This window comes from Ursus arctos, unplaced genomic scaffold (assembly GCF_023065955.2).
Source record: "Ursus arctos isolate Adak ecotype North America unplaced genomic scaffold, UrsArc2.0 scaffold_18, whole genome shotgun sequence".
NCBI classification, from domain to species: Eukaryota; Metazoa; Chordata; class Mammalia; order Carnivora; family Ursidae; genus Ursus; species Ursus arctos.
In genome coordinates this window covers 60,882,457-60,902,233 of record NW_026622852.1, presented here as the reverse complement: position 1 = coordinate 60,902,233, position 19,777 = coordinate 60,882,457, and the positions used below count along the sequence as shown (strand labels likewise).

At 53.7% G+C, this 19,777-nt stretch overlaps 1 protein-coding gene across 1 annotated transcript in view; it reads right to left on the bottom strand.

Annotated features, from left to right (window-relative positions):
* Nucleotides 1–1,117: 1,117 nt before the first annotated feature.
* The window catches only part of CACNA1B (calcium voltage-gated channel subunit alpha1 B), a 191,148-nt gene continuing 172,488 nt past the window's right edge, over nucleotides 1,118–19,777 (bottom strand). The window contains exons 38-47 of the mRNA XM_057313871.1: nucleotides 18,048–18,144; nucleotides 14,909–15,017; nucleotides 8,788–8,895; nucleotides 8,142–8,254; nucleotides 7,052–7,179; nucleotides 5,535–5,670; nucleotides 5,251–5,367; nucleotides 3,858–4,065; nucleotides 3,364–3,608; nucleotides 1,118–2,962 (exon numbers count right to left, since the gene is read on the bottom strand). Of these exons, the coding sequence (XP_057169854.1) occupies nucleotides 2,432–2,962; nucleotides 3,364–3,608; nucleotides 3,858–4,065; nucleotides 5,251–5,367; nucleotides 5,535–5,670; nucleotides 7,052–7,179; nucleotides 8,142–8,254; nucleotides 8,788–8,895; nucleotides 14,909–15,017; nucleotides 18,048–18,144 (1,792 nt within the window). The 3' untranslated portion in view covers nucleotides 1,118–2,431. The remainder of the gene's footprint in view (nucleotides 2,963–3,363; nucleotides 3,609–3,857; nucleotides 4,066–5,250; nucleotides 5,368–5,534; nucleotides 5,671–7,051; nucleotides 7,180–8,141; nucleotides 8,255–8,787; nucleotides 8,896–14,908; nucleotides 15,018–18,047; nucleotides 18,145–19,777) is intronic.

Genomic DNA, 19,777 nt, shown 5'->3' with positions numbered 1-19,777 from the left:
CTTATTCAAACTACAGCCACTGCTTGACGGGTCCAGATGCAGACAACTGGCTAATGCATTTCAAAGTTGGCAACTCACGATGAGATTTCCGTGGGGACGTACGATAGCTGAGAAGAGACGGTACAGAAACAAAACCCAACGTCAGGAAAACAAGACACGGTATCTCCTCCCCCACTCCCTGTAGTTTTCACCAATTCCAGGGTCTGGAAGAATCCAGACACACTGGTGAGGCTCTGTGGGGCTAGAACAGTGATGCTCCACCCAACATGGCCTGGGAAGCAGCTGTTGTTCTGCGACAGAATGGATACATTCAAAATAACATGGGCCAGAGATGAAACATCAGTATCAAAATACACATCCTTCTGCTTTGCAACAGGAGCACAGCAATCTCATGCACAGTCTGAGATACCATTCCAGTTATTATTTCCTATTGCAGTAAAATACTCTGTAATCTTAAAGTTTCAGAGTGTTGTGCCTTCCAGTAAGGAAATTCTACAAAATGGTTTGGTCACAATCATGCTGAAACCCTAGAACAGGTGGCGGTCTTATGTGATTTATTTCTATTGAATGTGTGTCTTTTGTTGCATAGCCCTATGGGTTAACGACATCCACTCACTGGGCCACACCTCCACACAGAGAAACGCACACGCACATCACAGGCCAAGTTTCTTTGAGTCATGGGGTAACAGCCAATGGGAACACTCAAATGATCCAGCAAAGAGATCATCTGACATTTCCAAACATGGAGGATGCACCAAAATCTAATCATCTAAATATCCCTTTTGTTCATGAAACAAAGGGTCTCCCAGCATTTTATGCACAGCCTCCTAACTATGGTGTTTCCCTTTTGAGAGTAGCCATGAGGTTGGATTTCTCTTTCGCTTCCTGCTTTCCCATGTCTTATGCCACAAACAGTGCTGGGCTTCAGATGCTCCCCCCTGAGCCGCTGTAGCCAAGCTTCTCCTTGCCCCATCGCTTCCTCCGAGCTTTGGCCTCATTTCAGTCAGGGCATCCCAAGTCACCGCATCTGCTCAGACACAGGCCCTCCTCCCTCCTGCCCCAATGGCTCCATCTCCACTGCCCCCACCTCTCCCTCTTCCCACCACCTCTCCCTCTCTCTGGCCGTATCTGAAAAGAAACTTTCACGACAACAGATATCATGCCCCCTTTGGCAGGCATCCCATCCCTGAGATTCAGATGTGGAACAGACTGAAAACACCCCATACAAGGACACGCTCTACACCGCTCTGTGGCTTCCCAGGAAACCCTTCCACTAGTCAGAGGAAAATGGGGAAATGGTCACTTCGCTTCCAACTACAACCGTCTCCCTGGATGTTATATGAGTGTTCCCCACTGACACCAGCTTTCTACTTGGTTGATATTTGGAACTGGAAACAGTTCCAAGGATTCACCCACACTTCACAAAGGCTTCACGTCACCACCCCCAGGAGCCTGGCACGAGAGGGCTCAGAAGTCAGGCACTTGGTCGAGAGCAGCAGGGGCCAGGGGAGCTGGGGGACCACCCAGGCTGGACGCAAGAGCATCTCCTCGCACAAGCCACACACACACACACACACACACACACACACACACACACGCCGAAGAGCTGAGAGCTTCCTACAGGTTGGGTTTTTTAAAGTTATATTACTATTTCCTTCCCCATTTGTCTGTTTTTCTCTTTTTTCTAGATCAAGTATACGGAATTGACGAAAGAGGGAAGGGTGTCGCAATTAAAAACCAAAACCAACAGCAAGAATTTTTTCCAGATTTGGTCCCTGTCAGGGTTGACAGCATCTGGGAGAGGACAGAGGGTGTGTGAGTGTACTTCTAGGGTCCGTTTGCTGTTTCAGGTACAAAGAGCCACGCCGGGCGTGTCTGTGTTTGTGGGCGTTGACAAGAACGCATGGTGCCACAGGCCGGGCTCCCGAGGCTGCTGCTGTTGACCGTCATCTCCGTCTTGTCTGGCCAGGTGTTTAAACATGCCAGGCTCCTCTGTACCACACACTTGGATAAAGGATGGTCTCCACAAGATCCAGACCTCCTAAAAACGGCTCCAGGCACACACCCCAGATGCTGGGATCCATCACACAGGATTCAGACTGGCAGGGTCCTACTCAGCACATGCAGCCACTTCCCATGTGGGGTCTGTGGTATGAGACCCAGGCAGGCAGCATACAGGGGATAGAGAGAGACACGTCCCTCTCCGGAAGGGCTTTAGGAATTGGTCCAGCGTGAAAGAGGAGGCAGGGGTGGGGGCGGTGGGGGGGAGCAGTGGGGCCTCCCCCCAAGCTGGCCCCAAAGGCGGGGCCCCTCCTCCCAGGGGCTGCTGCCCCCGCCTTGGTGCCCCTGAGCGTCCCCGGGAGCCCAGCGTGGATGATAAAACTCATCGACTGGACGCGCCGCCGAGCCGGTGCGTGGGGGGGCGGTGCACCTAGCACCAGTGGTCCTGGTCGGGGTGGTGGTAGCTGTGCCGCACCCGGCCGCCCGAGCTGAGTCCCAGAGTGCAGTGGTAGCCGTTGGGCACGCGGCGGAGGGGGTGGGGCTGGGAGGTCAGAGAGGACACGTAGGAAGTCCGGGAGGAGCGGCCCGAGTTGGTGGCCACAGCCTCCTCGAAGGTAAGCGTGTCCTCAGGCTGGGTGCGGGCAGTGTCCTCACTGTCCAGACGCTGCCCCAAGTAAGGGTCGGAGCCGATCCTAGAGCCGGCGGCCAGAGGCTGGCTGAGGGGGTCTCTCTGGAGCAGAGCGTTGTGTTCGGAAAGGCCACGGCTAAGCCGGCCTGGGGAAAAGGTGGGGAGGCTGGTCTGTGCCCCAGCAAAGTGCACAGGCGAAGAGTTGGCCGTCTTGTAGGTGACGCTGGGCCGGGGTGTCAGCGGGGTCTGGGGGAGCTGTCTCCGCCCACCGCGGCCAGGGGTGCTAGCACCGGATGTTGACAACAAGGGGCTCCCACTCACTGAACCTCCACCCTGCAAGAAAAGAGAATAGAGAAAAAAAAATCAAAGAACTAGACCAGAGGCCAATGCGGGTGAGAACCATGGAGGTGGGGGGTGAGGCATGGAGAGAGGTGGGCACCCTGGGAAGAAGACAGGTAGGGTGCGTGGTTGGGGGGGGCAGGAAGAAGCTGGTGCCAGTTAGGCCTGGGGAGGTGCTCAGGGAACAGTGGGTGACAAAGGGACAGGCACGGGGAGAGGAGAGACCAAAGGCCAGTCCAGGGCAGTTGGGGAGGGAGGTTTGGACTGGTGGGGGAGGAATGGGGCAAGGAAGGGGGGAGTGCAGACTCAGGCCTGCAAGCCAGGACAAGAAGGAGGATTCGGAGCATGGGGAGGGGGGAGCTTGTAAGGAGGGGCAGTGAGGGGTCCTGTCTTACCGGTCTCGGGGGTCCTGGCTCCTGCCCAGCTGTTGGTGATGTGGGGTGGCTGCTGAGGGAGGGTTTGGGCTGCGAGGGCTCACGGCCCCCAAAGCGGTCACAGGAGTAGAAGCGCTGCTTCTCTGAGGACGAGGAAGAGGGCTGCCTCCGCTCTTGGGACCGGCCCCGCTCCTGTCTGCGCTCCCTCCGGCAGCCTGTGGGCCCCTCTCCCGGGGGTGGGCCTGGCCCCGCAGCGCTGCTGGGTGCTGGCCAGGAAGAGGAGAAGTCAGCACAGCGAGCCAGGTGGGGAGACAGACCCCCACCCCAGACCTGGTCCCCAGGGCCAGCAGGGGGACCCAGGGGAAGAGCTGAGGTGGGCGGGTGATTCTGCCAGTCCCACACCTGGGACTCTCCACCCCCTACTCAGGGCTGCTTGCACGGTTGAGGCACAGAAAGGAAGAGGGTCTCAGATCCCTGCCTCAGGCGCTGGCCATTTGAGGGATCCCCACACGCACCGCCATCTGTGTCTGCGGACAGGCTGGGCCCCTTCTCCAGGGACTTCTGCTTCCGGTCCCTGCGGCGATGGCAGCGGTGGTGGTGGTGGGCCACAGCCTGGCTGGCTGGGGCGCGGTCCAGGGCAGCGCTGCAGAGATGAGCCACGTGGGGGCGCTGGGGCGCCAGAGTGGAGATGGAGCGCTTCATGGGGCTGGCGTTGGGGGCCGGCTGCAGGTGGGATGTGGGTTGGCACACGGTCTGAGAGAGGGCCCTGGGGCAGGCTCCAGGGCGGCCAGCAGCAGCCATGACACTGAGGGTCTGGGGTTCAGGAACCACCAGTCCCCTCCCTCTCCTCTGGAAAGTTCTTCCCCACCCAAGCCCACGCTTTCTCCCAGAGCACGTGGTGCAAGGTGCTGTCCATCTCTGCCAGCAGGGCCCAGACAGCCTGGGGGACAGGGAGGATGCCAGGAAAAGGGAGGCTGTGGGCCTGGCTGGGAGAACCTGAGGGATGGCTTCCTCTGCTGGGCTAGGGCCATGGGGCTTCTGCCCCAGGCTGAAATCAGGACCTGTGAAAATGGGCCCTCCAGGTGGAGCTGACCCACAGCCTCTACTTGGCATCCTCAAGCTGCCAACGCAGCTTGGACAGGGTCAGGAAGGGGAAGAGGGCAGAAGCCACCACTAAGGGAAGGCAGACACAAGTTTAGAGAATGAAGTCATTTTGAATGTGCAGAACCAGGCACCACAAAAGGAGGCAGGGACAGGGCCAGCCCCAACCAAACACCAAAGGTTCTAGGCTGTAGGCCATGTCCCTCTAAAGCCCCTCACCCCCCCAACAAGTGAAAGCAGGGCCCCCTGACACAGCCTCAGGTCTGCAGACCCCGCTCTGAGTCCTTGTGAAAGGGCCCACAGACCCCTTGCCCTAGACCTTTCTGCTCAGTAGTCAAGGCAACCCTGAAGGAGCAGGGGATGGAGGGGTCCACCTCCAGTGTCCAGAGAAAGAACAGGCAGGTCATCCCAGAGCTTCAATGGGGAAAAGGGAGGACCAAGGTGTGAGGCATCCCGGGGCGGCGGGGGGGGGGGGGGGGAGCAGAGTGCAGGCTGGGGTGGGGGAGGTGTGTCCTAGAGAGAGGGAAAGGCTGGGTGAGGGACGCTGGGCTGGGAGATGGAAGCCCCAGTACCCCAGTGGGAGGCCCAGCACAGGTGGGTGGTGGAGACTCTTGGCAGGCTCAGAGGACTCTGGCTGCACCTCTTGAGACCATCATGGCATTCTGGGAGCTCCCCACAGGGCTGACAGTGTCCAAGCTACACTGCAGGTGGGAAGCCTTCACATAAGACACAAGGCCTCCCCAAGCCAGGTCTCCTCACTCCCCACTCCCCACCCTCCCACAACCCTGACCCTCCCAGACCACCCACCTGAGTCTCTGCAGCCAGGCGGGGCATGGAGGCCGCTCGTCCTTGGCTCTCCAGTCCAGGTTGGGGCTCCCCGTCAGGACCTCTCAGGGCCATGCTCTGCATCTGGACATCCACAGCCTGGGCATATAGCAGGCCGCAGTCACACCAGCCCCCACTCCACTCACCTTCTCCCCCATCCTGGGCTCCCCCCCACATTCCTGCCATCTCCCACCATCCCTGTCTCACTCCCATCCCTATCTCATCCCCCATCCCCAGCCTGACTCCCCAGCCCTGGGAGCCCTCACCGGTTTTCCTGACTGCACCACTGGGATCTCCGTAGAGTGGCCACGCTCCAGGGGTGTCCTTGCCTCATAGGGTACCTCCTGGGTCCTCTGAGTGCCCCAGGAAACAGACTCCTTGATGCCACTCTCTTGGGTTTGTCTGCAGAGAAGAGAGGATTGTCCTATTGGCTCAGAGGCCTGTGGGTCATTGAATGCCCATCAAGGACCCGGCTCCAACCTGCCAGGAACCTACACAGGCCCCTTCTGCTTGGGTTAGAAGCAGCCCAGAGGCATGAGGCCACTCATGGGCCTGCAAGGAATGTGGACCCAGTGCCAGGGCTCAGAGCGGATGGTCAGAGGGGTCCTCCGCAGATGAGTCTGAGGGAGGTCTGGGCCCACCGCTTCCCGGTCTGGGGACATTCAGCAGGCTCCTCAGCCCTACACAGGGCCTCCCATGTGTAGTGGGAGCAGGGATGGTTCTTGGCAAGGACAAGCCCACAGGTGTCCAGGGTGCATAACTCATAGTATGGACATCCTGTCTACGCTGGTGCACGGCAAACCCTGACCACTAAGTTATGGGAAGTTTATCACTAGGCAAAACCTACCCAATTAACAGCCCAAGACCCACAACCGGGCTTCAGAAAAGAACATCCAAACATGTACAGATGAGGAGGAAATCGGAGCCCTAAAAGCATGCATGCTGTGCCCAGTCTGGTATCAGGCCCCGCACCTCAGCCCTTGCTGGATGACGCAGAGCACAGGCCCCCCTCTTTGGGCTCAGCCAATGATTTGCTTTAGCCAGTGGGGTGCTAGGAGACATGGGAATGCTGCTGGCCCTGAGGAGGGTGGCTGAGAGGAGCCTGTCCGCTACCACTCCTCAGTGAGCGACACGCGGCGCTAGACAGGGGACCGTTACATCACAACACTCGGTGCTAGGTGGTTCTTACCAAGAATCACTGTGGCAAGAGTGAGGGGATAGGTAAGAAGGATGTTACCAATTTGTCTACAAAATACAGTTGCTTCAGAAATCACTACCAGAGTGGAGATCTGAGAGGAAAAATGTCTTAGAGGAGTTAGGAAGACTAGACACATACAGGCCGTCAACAGAATGGGGTGGGGATTGAGGTGGAAACAAATATTTTTCTCAATGGTCAGTGAGGAAGCAGAGGCAGAGGCCCCTCACCGGAAAGGGCAATGCGCACGCACAACGGGAGGTGACAGCGGGAATCATCGGCTGTCTAAATCCGTCGACCTCAGTGCCGTCAGAGGCACCTGCGTAACGTTTCAGGAATTAGCTTTAGAATCCACCACCACAGATGGCTCCAGCAGCCGACCTGGACTAGCTTTCAGGCAGCACCCCCGGGGAACCATTTGGGTGGAGGTGGGCATGGGGTGGACAGTGGAGCCAGTCTCCCAAAGTGGTGATGGGATCCGAGGGCTCCCTGTCCCTGCAGCACTGCCTGCAGGGAGCCCCTCTGGGAGGTGGAGAAACCAGGAGAACTGCCTCCTCCTTGCACCACGCACCCTGGCCAGGTACTCACACTGCCCCACCATTGCTGAGGGATGCCGAGCTCTTCTGCCGAAGGAAAACCCGGGCTCCTCGGAGCACAGCCGGCTGTGTCTGCTCCAGTGTGGCCTTCAGGGGGTGGAACAGGGACACAGGGCCCATCTGTGGAAGGGGCGCAGAGAAGACGAAGAGCTCTAAGGGCAGAGATAGGTGTGCCAGAAAGCTGCCCTGACCCCAGCCCTACGTATGAGGTAGCCAGGGGCTTACTCCCAACCTGGCCTGTGAGTGACATCGGGAAAGTCATTTCACTTCTTGGAGCCTCGGTTTCCCTACCTACAAAATCTGGGGACAGCATCCAGTTACAAATGTAAAAAGATTTCATCTCACCATCGACTTGGATTGATGGGTAGAGGCTGCATGAACCCCAGATTAAGCAGAATTCTGAGGAGATTTCAAGGCTCAGGGGTGGGGGTGGGGGCATGGATGGGTGACTGCAACAGACAGGGGAACGGTGGGGGGTGGGGGGGTTGTGCACCAGATACTTCCCATCCCAAGATGGGTGAATGACCCGGTAAGCTCTGAACACCAAGCAACCTTCTAGACAAAGTCTACATATTGGTCACTGAGGCTTCGGCTGTGTGGGAAAGTTGTTATCTTTGAAGGATGAATCAGGAAGATGGGGCCCCAAACTAGCGCAGTCAGAGTCAGGAGTGGACCCATCAGTTTGAATCTCTCTGGTCCCTGCCCATGTGCATGGTAATCAGTTTCTCCTCACATCTCCCCAAACAACCTCCTCAAGTATTCTTCAAACGTCTTTCTTCTACCACTTAAAAAAGTGGTATCTCCAGGGAACATGTTCTCGGCTCCTTGTCTACCGCCCTGGAACACTAGCTCTCCAGGTCAGGGCCCCCCAGTACCAGCAAGAGACCAGCCATTGGAAAGCATACAGGCTGCATGGAGTTTCTGACTTTGAGGCCGGGGAGGTGAGGCCCACAGTCAGAACCTCTCATCTTCCTTCTCCTGCTGTGCAATCTCCAGGAAGGGTACGGGTTCCCCCTGACGTCCAACAACTGATGGGTGCCAGAGCCTGAGGTTTACTTCCTGGCAATCCTGGAACCCAGTACCTGGGACAGGCCTCCTGTGGCCTGGTGAATCTGGTCTCTGGTGGTCTTGTTCTGCTTGTAGAAGTCAAATATCATCAGAGCTGCATACACTTTTCCCACTGTCATCTCATCGGCTGGAGGGAGAGAAAACAGAGGATGGGGTGTGGAGGAGGAAGGCAGGGTGGGGCATGGGAACAGCCCCTACCACGAGGACTCTGGGACACGCTCAGGAAAGGGCACAGGGCTTGGCCAAAGTTGCGCGGCCCCCACATGGCATCTTTGGACACTGAGTGCGTGCCCCCAGCAGATACACTGACTTTCCACAAGGCCCTCCCTCTCCCCCCAGTGAAGTGGATGTGGGGTTTAGTCTTTAATCACCTCATCTCTAACTGTAGGAGTTTCCCTGCTGTTCTCTGGATTTTTTTAAGTATAACCCCCCCCCCCCCCCCCCCGCCGCCAGGAATGAGGGTGACTGTGGTCAACAGAATAAAGCCCAGGTAATGCCCTCCCACAGTCCCTATGTACCCACTGGTAAGACCATTTTCCCTACAGGTGGAAACTAAGTCTAGGCTATTGACAAGATCACCCTGGCCCAGGCCTCCTGGCTCTGCCTCCGGGTGGGACACAAAAGGGGGGTGAACAAGGGGAATTTCTTGATCTCACTTACGTTTATGGGGTGGCACCAGTAAGTCCAGCGTCTTCTGGGGCAGATTGGCCCACACAGAGGAAATCTCCTTCCTCAACTCTGCATCACACTGATGCTGCTTCGTGCCAGCTGGGGCGGGACAAGGTGTGGAGGGGAAGAGAGATGTTAGGAGCAGTCTCACAGCCCCCTTGCGGGACCAGGCAGGGAGAGATGTGGTGTGGGGGGAAATGGGGCAAGGACAGCGCTAGGAGAAAAGGCGGAGCAGGAAGAAGCGCGGCCAAAGTGGCTGTCAGAGCACCCTGATGGGAACTTGCCTAGAGACAGAGGCATGTGTGCATGCCCTGGGAGTGGAGAAGGGATATGGTGGCAGTCCAGCCGTTCATCCACCCGTTCAAAGCCATCAAGGGAACACCTGGTACCGTCCTAGGTGATGGAACAAAAGCAAAGGGGCTACCTTTGTGGCACGATGTGGCTTGAAATCAACAATAAAGTGGCAGTAAGTTAAAAATCTAGTGTGTTGGGTGCAAAAAAACCAAGTGGGTAGGGATGAGAAATATCAGGAGGCTGCAATTTTGGACAGGGTAGTCAGGAAAGGTCTCACCACAAGGTGGCGTGTGTGTAAGACCCTAAAGGCAGAAAGGGACCAGGGGAGTGCAAAGGTCTTGGTGTGTCACATAATGAGCCAGGAAGGCAAGGCTCACTGAGCAGGCGATGGGGGTGGGGGGATAGCAGGGAGCAGATGCTGAGATGGGAAGCAGCAGAGGGTGCTAAGCAGCGGGATACATTGCTCTGATTTATCTTTTTGAAGCATCAGGTTTACTATGGTATAATGTACATATGGTGAAATTCACCCTTCTCAGTTATCCCATTCTACGAACTTTGGTAAATGCATAAAGCCACGTATCCACCCCCACAACTGAGACACGGTGCAAGGTACCACTGCCGAAGTCCCTCTGTGAACCTTTGTAGCTGACCCCTTGGCCTTCTCCCATCCCATCCCTGGTGTGCTTCCTGTCTCGGTTTGTTTTGCCTTCTCAGAATGCCACACAAATGACATCATAGGGTGTATTGGCTTTTGAGTGTGACTTCTGCACTCAGCATGGAGCATTTCAGATACATCCGTGTTGCTGAAGGTAGTGGTAGTCTGTTTCTTTTGGTTGCTGGATACTATGTTATTGTATGGCTAGACCACAACTTCTTTATCCATTCAGCAGCTGTGAACATTTGAGCTGCTTACATTTTGAGTTGCTTATGAAATAAAGCTATGAACGTTCGCATATATGCTTTTGTGCAGATGGGTGTTTTCTTTTCTTCCCACTTAGGAGTAGGACGGCCGGGCAATACAGTCAGAAACTGCCAGACTAGGATCGCAAGAATTCCATGTTACACATTCTCACCAGGACTTAATATTGTCATTTGAAAAAGTATTTTAGCCATATTAATAACCATGTAGTGTTATCTTCTTGTGGCTTCACTTTGGATTTCTCTAATGATCAATGACGTTGAGCATCTGTGTAGGTGTTTGCCTTCCATATATATTTTTTGGTGACATGTCTGTTCAAATCCTTTGCCCATTTTTATTAGGTAATAATAATATTATCTTATTATTGAGCTGTGAGAGACATTTATCTATCCTGGAAACTGATCCTATATCAGATATATGTTTCAAAAATATTTTCACCAATGCTTTAGCTTGTCTTTTCATTTTCTTAAATGTCTTTTTGAAGAGCAAAAGTTTTTAATGTTGATAAAGTTCAATTTATCAATTTTTCTTTTATGGCTCATGCTTTCTGTGTCTTAAAAAATCTTTGCCAAACTCAAAATTGCCAAAATTTCTCTCCTGTGTTTCCTTCTAGAGGCTTTATAATTTCACATTTTACATTTATGTCTGTGATCAATTTCAAGTTAATTTTTGTAGGAGGTAAAACGTACGTGCTGTGGACTGCGCTGTGAACTGCCCCTGTTCACGTGTTGAAGTCTGAACCCTCACTGTGGACTGCGTTGTGAACTGCCCCTGTTCACGTGTTGAAGTCTGAACCCTCACTGTGGACTGCGTTGTGAACTGCCCCTGTTCACGTGTTGAAGTCTGAACCCTCACTGTGGACTGCGTTGTGAACTGCCCCTGTTCACGTGTTGAAGTCTGAACCCTCACTGTGGACTGCGTTGTGAACTGCCCCTGTTCACGTGTTGAAGTCTGAACTCTCACTGTGGACTGCGTTGTGAACTGCCCCTGTTCACGTGTTGAAGTCTGAGTGACTGTATAAGCCCGAGAAGGATGTTATTTGGTGAAATGAGGTCAGAAGGGTGGGGCCCTGACCCATAGAGTTAGTGTCCTTATGAGAAGAGACACCATTTGTTCACTCTCTGCATGCACTCAAGGAAAGACCATATGAGCACACAGTGAGAAGGTGACCACCTACAAACCAGGAGAACAGGCCCAGGAATGAAACTGACCTTCCTGGCACCTTGATTTGGACTTTCAGCCTCTAGACTGTGAGAAATAAATGTCTGTGTTTAAGCCACTCAGTTAAGGTACTTTGTTATGGCAGCTCAAGCAGACTAAGACACTAAATGTCAAGATTTTTCCCTTTTGGCGGGGGCGGGGGGTGGGGGGGGCATACAGTTGTCTAAATTTTTCTAGTACCATTTGTTGAAAAAATTACCTTTTCTCCATTAATCGCCTTTACAAATTCATCAAAAATCCACTGGCAATGTAAGTGTGAGTCTCTATTGTGTTCCACTGACCCAAGTCTCTGTCCTGTCACCAACACAACAGGCCTCAATTGACATGCTTTATAGAAAGTCTTTGACTCAGGTGGAGTAAGTTTTCTAACTCTGTTCTTTTTTCAAAATTGTTTGTTACTCAAGTTCTTTTGTTTTTCTACATACCTTTTAGAATCCATTTGTATATTTCTACCTAGAAACCTGTTGAGATTTTTATTGAGTGAACATTTTTTCTATTGATCAATGTGGGAAGAACTGACATCATGACGATATGGAATCTTCCCATGCATGAAGATGATCCAGTGCTTGATTTATTTAGGTCTTCTTTGATTCTTTCAGTCAATGTTTTGAAATTTGCAACGTACAAATCTCACATATATACTTTTTAGAGTTATCCAGCAACACAGAAGTATTTCATGTTTTTGGTGCAATTTTAATGGAAATTTTTCCCATTTCAATTGCTCATTGCTAATATATAGAAATACATTTGCTCCTTGCATGTTGACCTTGTATCCTGCAACCATGCTATACTTGTGTATTGTTTTAGTAACTTTTTTTTAACGGCTTATAACAATAGAAATTTATTATCTCAGTTCTGGACTCCAGAAGCTCAAAATCAAGGTGTGAGCATGACTGTGCCCCCTCCCAATGCTCAAGTGAGGAGTTCTCCCTAGCCCGTTTCTAGGTGTTGGTGGCTCCCAGCCATCCTTGGCTTTCCTTGGCTTGTAGATGCCTCAATTTTATTCACTTTTTCTTAGAGTCTTTCCGATTTTCTCCATAGATAATCATGTCAGTTGTGAAAACAGGCAGTTTTATTTCTTCCTTTCCAATTGGTATGCTTCCTATTACTTTTCTTAACTTATTACAATGGCTAGGACCTAAAGTATGATGTTGAACAAGTATGGTGACAGTAGACATCCCTCCTTTGTCCTTGATCTTAGGGGAAAAGGAGTCAGCATTTCTTTGTTAAGTGTGTCATTTGCTAAAGGTTTTTCATAGATATCCTTGATCGGATTGAAAGGGCTTCCTTTAGTTTCTACTCTATGCAAAATTTTAAAAATCATGAATTGATACTTAATTTTTGTGAAATGCTTTTTCCGCATCTATTGAGATGATCATATAGTTTTACTCCTTTGATCTATTAAATTATATTGATTGATTTTTAAACTAGAACTCAATGTGCATTCCTGGGATAAACCCTACTTTTGTCATCAAGCAAATAGATATATATAGCCAGATTTAGTCTGAGAAAGTCATGTTGAATATTTTTGTGCCTATAGTCATGAGGGATATTGATCTGTAATTTTCTTTTCTTATAATGTTTTTGTCTCATCTTGGTATCACAGTAATGTTAGCATCATACAGTAAGCTGAGAAATATCTCTTTTCTGTTTTCTGGAAGAGTTTATATAGAACTGGTATTATTTCCTCCTTAAATGTTTGGTAGGCTTCACCTATGGAGCTAACTGGGCCGGGGATTTTCTTTGTTGGAAGGCTTTTAACTATAATTTAATTCATTTAATAAATATAGTGCTACTCAGATTATCGCTTCCTTTTTTTTAACCCACTCAGGTTACCCATTCTTGAATGAGCTTGATAGCTAGCATCAAGGAATTTTTCCATTTCATTTAAGTTGTTGAAATTATTGAAAGTTATTCATAAAATTTCCTTGTTGTCCATTTAATGGCAGCAGGACCTGTAGTGGTGTTCTCTCTTTCCTTCCTTTTATTGGTTATTTTTATCTCTTTTTTTCTTGATTGGTCTAGCCAGAGGTTTATTAATTTTATTGGTTTCGTTTTTAACATGATCATTCTGGTTGTTACCTTGAAGGCAGATGAGAACAGAGGCAGACCAGTTGGAAGCTACTGTAAAAATCTAGTCAAGACCCAAGAGAGAGTGGCTTGGACCAGGAGCTGGCAGTGGGAGAGGGCAAAGAAGTGATCATATTCTGGTATGTTTTGAAGGTAGAGTCAGAAGATACGACGAGAAATCAGATATGATTAAAACTGGGGCAAGGATTAAAAAAAAAAAAAAAAGAGGAGGTGAGAATGACTCCAAAGGTTTTGGCTTGAGTGCCGAACTGGAAGAACAGAGTTTCCACTGATGGAGACAGGAAAGACCACGGGGAACATGCGGTGGTCAAGTTGGGCCAAGGGAACTTTGGCGTGCTTATTGGGCCTCCAAGTGGAGATGGTAGATAACTTTTCTCATTAAGCTCCTCACATGAGACTGCAGGTCTGGGGTTCGGGAGGAGGCCTGCACTAAAAACACCAAGTTGGAATCCCCAGTATTTAGAGCCATCAGAATAGGTGGAATGACAAAGATGACAAAGAGAACAGTCTGAGGGGCACAGCGACATTCAGAGGGTGGGAGACATGAGAAAACAGAATAAGGAACATCAAAGGGAGTCAAAAAGAAGGAGAGGACAGCCGAGGAAAGGCTGAGCTACAGATAGGTAAGATAAGGACCGAGCACATGGACATCACTGAACAGCGTAGCGAGAGCGGCTCCAGCAGCATGGCAGTGGAAGCCCAACTGCGGCCCAAACAAGACAGACCAGACAGACAATACAGACCAGTCTCTCAAGGGGCTGGTCGTGAAGAAGGGAAGAATAAACGTAGGGAAGCCAAGGGAGGGAGAAGAAAACCTTTTAAAGATGGGAGAGATCATAGCGTGTTTTATGTTGATACAAAGAATCCAATAGGGAGGGAAAAAATGACAGGGTAAGAAGGAGGGTGCCAAATTTCTGGCGTGACATCTTTGGGTAGATGATGAGAACGAGACCTAGAGTGCGAGGGCGGTTGGGGTACGGGACTGGCCTTGACTCATCCACGAGGAATGAAATGGCTGAACTCAAGGGCATGAGTGCAGCCAGGAGGGTGGTGTGGGGGCAGGGAGAGTGCAGATCCCCTCTGGTGGCTTTAGTTTCTCTCTGAAGGTAAAGCAGTCATCATGGGAGGGTGAAGGTGGAAAGGACACCCTGGAGGGTTGTTCTCTCTTAGATCTGGCACAGGCTACGCAGTCCTGTCAGTTAGCTCGGGAGAGGACCTGACAGGGATTGGGCTCACTACGGGGAGTGGACAGAAGGCACACAGACTCTCCACCCTGGAAAGTTGCTAGCTCATGTGAACCTATGTTCTGCCACCACACGCTCTAGTTCTGGGTAATCTGGACAGGTCATTTAACCTCACTGTACCTCAGCTCCCTCACATGAACACGGGATCGTTACAATGCTCGCAGGCAGGGCAGTTCTCAGGGGATAAGGTCCGTGCCCAACAGAGGCACCATGGGCAGCTGTCCTTGGTCCCATCCAGACAGGCCTCCTCACCTCCCCTCCCTGCACACCCACCTCGGGGTGGCTCTGGAGTGAGACTGCCCGGCCCTGGCTTGGTGCCCTCCCCAGATGCTGCCTTGCTCACCTGGAGCCAGCTTGATCTCCAGTGCAGTCCGAATGAGGGCCATCAGCGTGGACGTGAAGTGGACAGTCATGTCCTCATTGGAGATGGGCATGTTCATGCGAACCAGGCGCTAGGGACAAGGGGAGCAGGTCAGGGCCAGGCCTACCAAGGTCCCTCCACCACAGGACTACAAGGTGCTCGAGGCCCCTAGAGGCTGGGCTTCGCCTCCTGGGGGTGGCTTCTGCAGGTGCCTAGGCCCAAGCAAAGTTGGGTGGCTGAGAGTTTTGCCAGCATTCATACTCACCCTTGGACCCCCACCCTCATGGGAGCTGAGGCTTCTCCTAGCTGTAGAAAAAGAGAAGTCCAGGTACAGACTGTAGCATAGCACCAAGCCAGAAGCCTGGAGCCCTCTGAAAGAACAGGCACATGCTTAGCCAGAAGGACTCCTGCCCAAGGCTGGAATAAGGGGCATGTGGCCTAGGCTGAAGAGGGAGGGGTCTGGGCTGCAGAACTGAGGCTGGGGCACCCTGAGATGGCCCACAGAGAAGAGGGAAGATCCCCGTCCTTACAGCTCTGCCCAGTGTCTCTTCTCCACCGGCAGCCTGGAGCACTGGACAAGGGGCGGGCTAGCCAAGAGCACAGCTCTGAGCTCTCACTCCCAGTGAGGCATCCCTGCACCCCAGGAAGGCTTCTGTCTCTCACCACCCAGCCAGGGGGCCTAGAAAAGGCAGCCGGCACCCTCCAGTTAGAAGGACCCAGAACAGACAGGACCGCACAGGGCCACCGTGAATGCTGGTAGGGTAAGGCTCAGAGCCATTGCACAGGAGTAAAAGTACTCCGAACCAGACTGGGGGCAGTGCCCTGCTCCTTTACTCCCTGCTTTCCCATCAGGTGAAGAGCCCCTTTCCTCACCTTGTTTTTCAAGGACAGAACAGCAGGAAACAGACGTGTGTCTGTACCACAGACCTCCGGGTATACCCAGTAGCTGCCCAGAGCCCCAGGCTCTGAGAACTTATGTGCTGTCCAGGAAGAAAAGTACCCTGGTGTGTCTGGAATGGCCTCAGCATGGGAGGTCACCTAGCTGGCCAGGTGGAGCCCTAGGGGTACCGTGACCCACCTGTCTTCTCCCAGCAGTCTCTTGTCCTCTACCACGAGACAGAGCTAGAGATGGGGACACAGGGCCCCTCCCTGGGGTCTGCCTGTCCTCTGCCAAGCCCGCATCCTATGACACAGCAGCTTCTCTTCCCCTCTGGGGAGGGCCCCCAGCCCTGCCCCCAGTGTCTTGGCCCTAAATCCAATCCTCAGCCTAATAGAGATTGGGTGGCTAGAGACATGAGCCCTGACTCTGCCCCCCTGAATGCTGGCAAAGCCCCACCTGGCACATCGAATCGTGGTCCCAGGACCTCACACATCACCTGTGTGATGCACACCAGGAAAATCGGCTTTCCAGAGCACAGTGTCCCTGTGGACCAGCACCGATGGCAGTAGGAGAGGCATAGGGATTCCTCTCCAGGGAAGTCAGGGAGTCAGGCACCAGCGTGAAGGAGGAACAAGCAGGTGATTTCCAAGAGAAGAGAGCTCTGTCCAGGGCACCTTTACCAGAGGCTCTCCTCTGCCTGTCCAGGCCCTAGAAAGGCCGGGATCTCAGGAAGCAGCAGAAGGATAAGGCCAGGGTAAACAGAGAGTTATCTCTACCCTAGGCCTAGACCCTCCTGGTCACAGCACTCTGCGCATGTCCTGGACCCTCCCCAGCTCCCCAAACCCATCCACTCCTACCCACCCTGAGGCCTCCCCTGGTCTGTTCATGACCAGAACCTTGGAACTGGCCAGCACAGCTGGGGAGGGGCCCTAAAGCCTAGCCCATCAGGGCCCTGCATGCCCAGCCTGGCCCCAGGTATCAGTGTGGACAGAACTCTCCGTCTTGGGAACGCAGCTACAGCCTTGCATGCAGGCCTCCAGGCAGGCGCGACATGCATGCCAGGCAGGGGAGGGCTGAGGAAGACAGCAGAGGCATCTGCCGATGGCTCGAAGGAGCCACTTAGCTTCCAAAGGCTGTGCTGAGCCAGGTGACAGAGACAGGCCCAGATCTCGAGCACAGAGACAGACAGCGTGGACAGAACCAGAGAGATGAAAGCTCTGCTGGGAAGCTCGCTCAGAGAGAGGGCAGTGGTAGAGAGGCTCCAGACACGTGCTGGTTGAGCCACAGGACTCAGGCTGGCTCTGTTTTCTGGGAGCAATGGGAGCTGCAGGAGAGCTCTCGGTGCAGAGCCGCGAGTGGGGGGGTGCTGGAGGACTGGAAGGTGCCTATACACCAAAGCGGGGGGGGGGGTGACTGAGGGCACGTGGGCAGGTGGGAGCAGGCTTGGGACTGGGCCATGTGACCTGCTCGCCCCCCAAGGAGGGAGGCCTGGAGATGTCCCTCAGTTTACCCCCTCCTTGCAGCTCAGCCTCCCGGGCTCCTCAGCAATGGAGGGAGGGGGCATGGGACCACCCGGGCCCCTGAGGCTGTCCTTACCCTGCAGCAGCCCTCTGAAGCCCCAGGAATGACAGCAGGACGCCTCTCCCTGGCACCCTTTCCTTCTTAATGCCACAGTGCCTCCTTCCCACTGTGGAACTTACAAAGCCCTGGAGATGCTTCCTCCCCAGGCTGACAGCAGCCCAGACCTGGGGAAATTCTGCATGTGCGGAGCTGGGAGTGGGTTCCTCAGAAGCGCCAGAAGCCCTGCAGGCCCCTATTACCCCAGGGTCAGACCCGAAGGGCTGGGTAACTCCTCGCTCAGGCGCTTATGGGACAGAGAAGCTGAGTGTGGTCCTGAGCCCAGAACAAAAACAGCTTCTGTTAAAAAGGTGGTCTGTCCCCTGGTTTCCACGATACAGAAGGAAAGGAAAAAAGGCAGGTGGAGGGCTCTGGCTCCGTCTTCCTGAGCCTCTCAGGGGCTCTCAGAGGGGGCAGACCTGCGGGAACAAGGGGCCGGTGCAGAGACACCATCATGGTATCTGTGTCCCTCTGTCTGGGAAAGTAGAGGACATGGTTGGAGCAGAGAAAATGAACAAACAGTGAGACAGCAGAGCGGCAGACAGACAGACGGACAAGCCCCGAGAGGAGATGGGAGACCAGCCCCAGCACAGCCAGCCTCAGGGTGCAGGGTCGGGGGTCTACCTTGTAGGCAACTCGAGCAGGGCATTTCTTCCCCAGCCCCAGGGGTGGGGACATGTGTTTCAGCATCTCAAACATGTCATTGTAACTGATGCGCCCACTGGAGACCCGGCCCAGAGAGGCAGAGGCAGGGTGGGTCCACAGGAAGGGGTGCGGCAGGATGGGGGCGGGGGGAGGAAGCAGACAAGAAAACAGATCCAGTTAACCAGCGTCAGATTACATGCCAAAAGTCAAAATACGTAAAATGAGGGACTTTTCTGCTTGACTCGATCCCCTCCTTGCCCCTCCCAGCCTCACCTCCACACTCCAGCCCCACGCAGGGCAGCGGGCAGGGGTGACATCTGAGCTAATGAACATGGAGGGATGAGGAAGGGCTGCATCGGGGCGGCTTTGGGTTGTCAACTTCTGATTTTACACTTTTAGAAACCACAGATAATGCCAAATCAGAAAAGAGCTGTTTCACCATGCCGGGAGAGCTGGCGGACAGAATCACATGACCGATGAGGCCGGCCTGAGAACCACGGCAGAAACATCAGCTTTCCTTATTGCTCAATTTGCTTCCAAGTTAGCCTAGAGGCTAAAAAAGTGGAGAAAAAAATCTAAAACAAGCCAGAAAACTAGAGCGGGAGCCCACGCTGTTCTGCAAGGAGCCCCGAGGCTCTAGAGACAAACTTGACGGGTGAGTCCTGCTCCAAGCCCAGAGACGCCCGAGGCCGCCCAGGGCAGGGCTGCTGCTGGGAGTCAGGGCTGGGCAGGAAATGGCAGACTGCAGGGTGGGTGGAGGGGGGTGGGGGTGTGGTGGGCAGCTGGGGTGGGATGTGGCTTGGAGCCACTCTTGCACCCTCCTGACAGCACGTGGACAGGGCTGGGTCCAACATACGGGACAAGGCTCCAGATCCAGGGAGGTGTCTGGGGGCCGATGACTGTGTCTTCCCAAGATAGACAGGCCACCAGGCCTGCAGCCTCACCTCCACCCCTGGGGACACCTGCCTATGGGACCCGCTTGGGGTCCCAGAGACACAGTCGGGTTCAGGCCACCCAGGAGAGAAAAGGGACAGCTTTTTCCTGACAGGCACATCTGCCCCAGGGCCTGGCCCTCCTCCCAGGGTTCCCAGCCTTGGCTGAGTGGATTGATCCAGAGGTGACACAGGAGGGCCTGTCTTTGGGCCTCCACTGCCTCTGTCCTCGCCTCCCTCAGGGACCAGAAACCCTTTGGTTGTTGGGCTCTTCAGACTGGGAGGGGCAGCTGCTCCTGGTTGCTTGTGCCCATGCTCGCCTCCTCTGGGGCCCTTGGCCTCCAGCCCGTCTGACCATTGGCCCACCCTCAAGAGCCTGGAGACAAAGCCAGGTAAGACAGCTGCTTCCTTGGGCACAGGCCGGGCCTGGCCCCCGCTCCCACCCAGCAGCCGACCCCTGACCTCAAGGCCCAGCCAGAAAGCTTCGTGTGCACTGCCTCAGAAGGCTGCCTCTCCCCAGCTAGCTGGAGGGGTCGGGAGATCAGATGGGGACCAAAGCGTCCAGGAGGTTGGAGTGCGGGGCAGGGCAGGACAGGAGGAAAGAGAGGTGAGGTGTCGTCATTCCCAAACCAGGCAGGGAGTGTGTGCTGTGTTTGCATTTCGGGCAGGGAAGAGTATGTTGGATGGAGGCTCTGAAGTTGCAAACCTTGTAGGCCAACCTACGAGGGCAGTTCTTCCCTAAGCCAACGGGTGGCGCAATACAACGCAACAAACTGT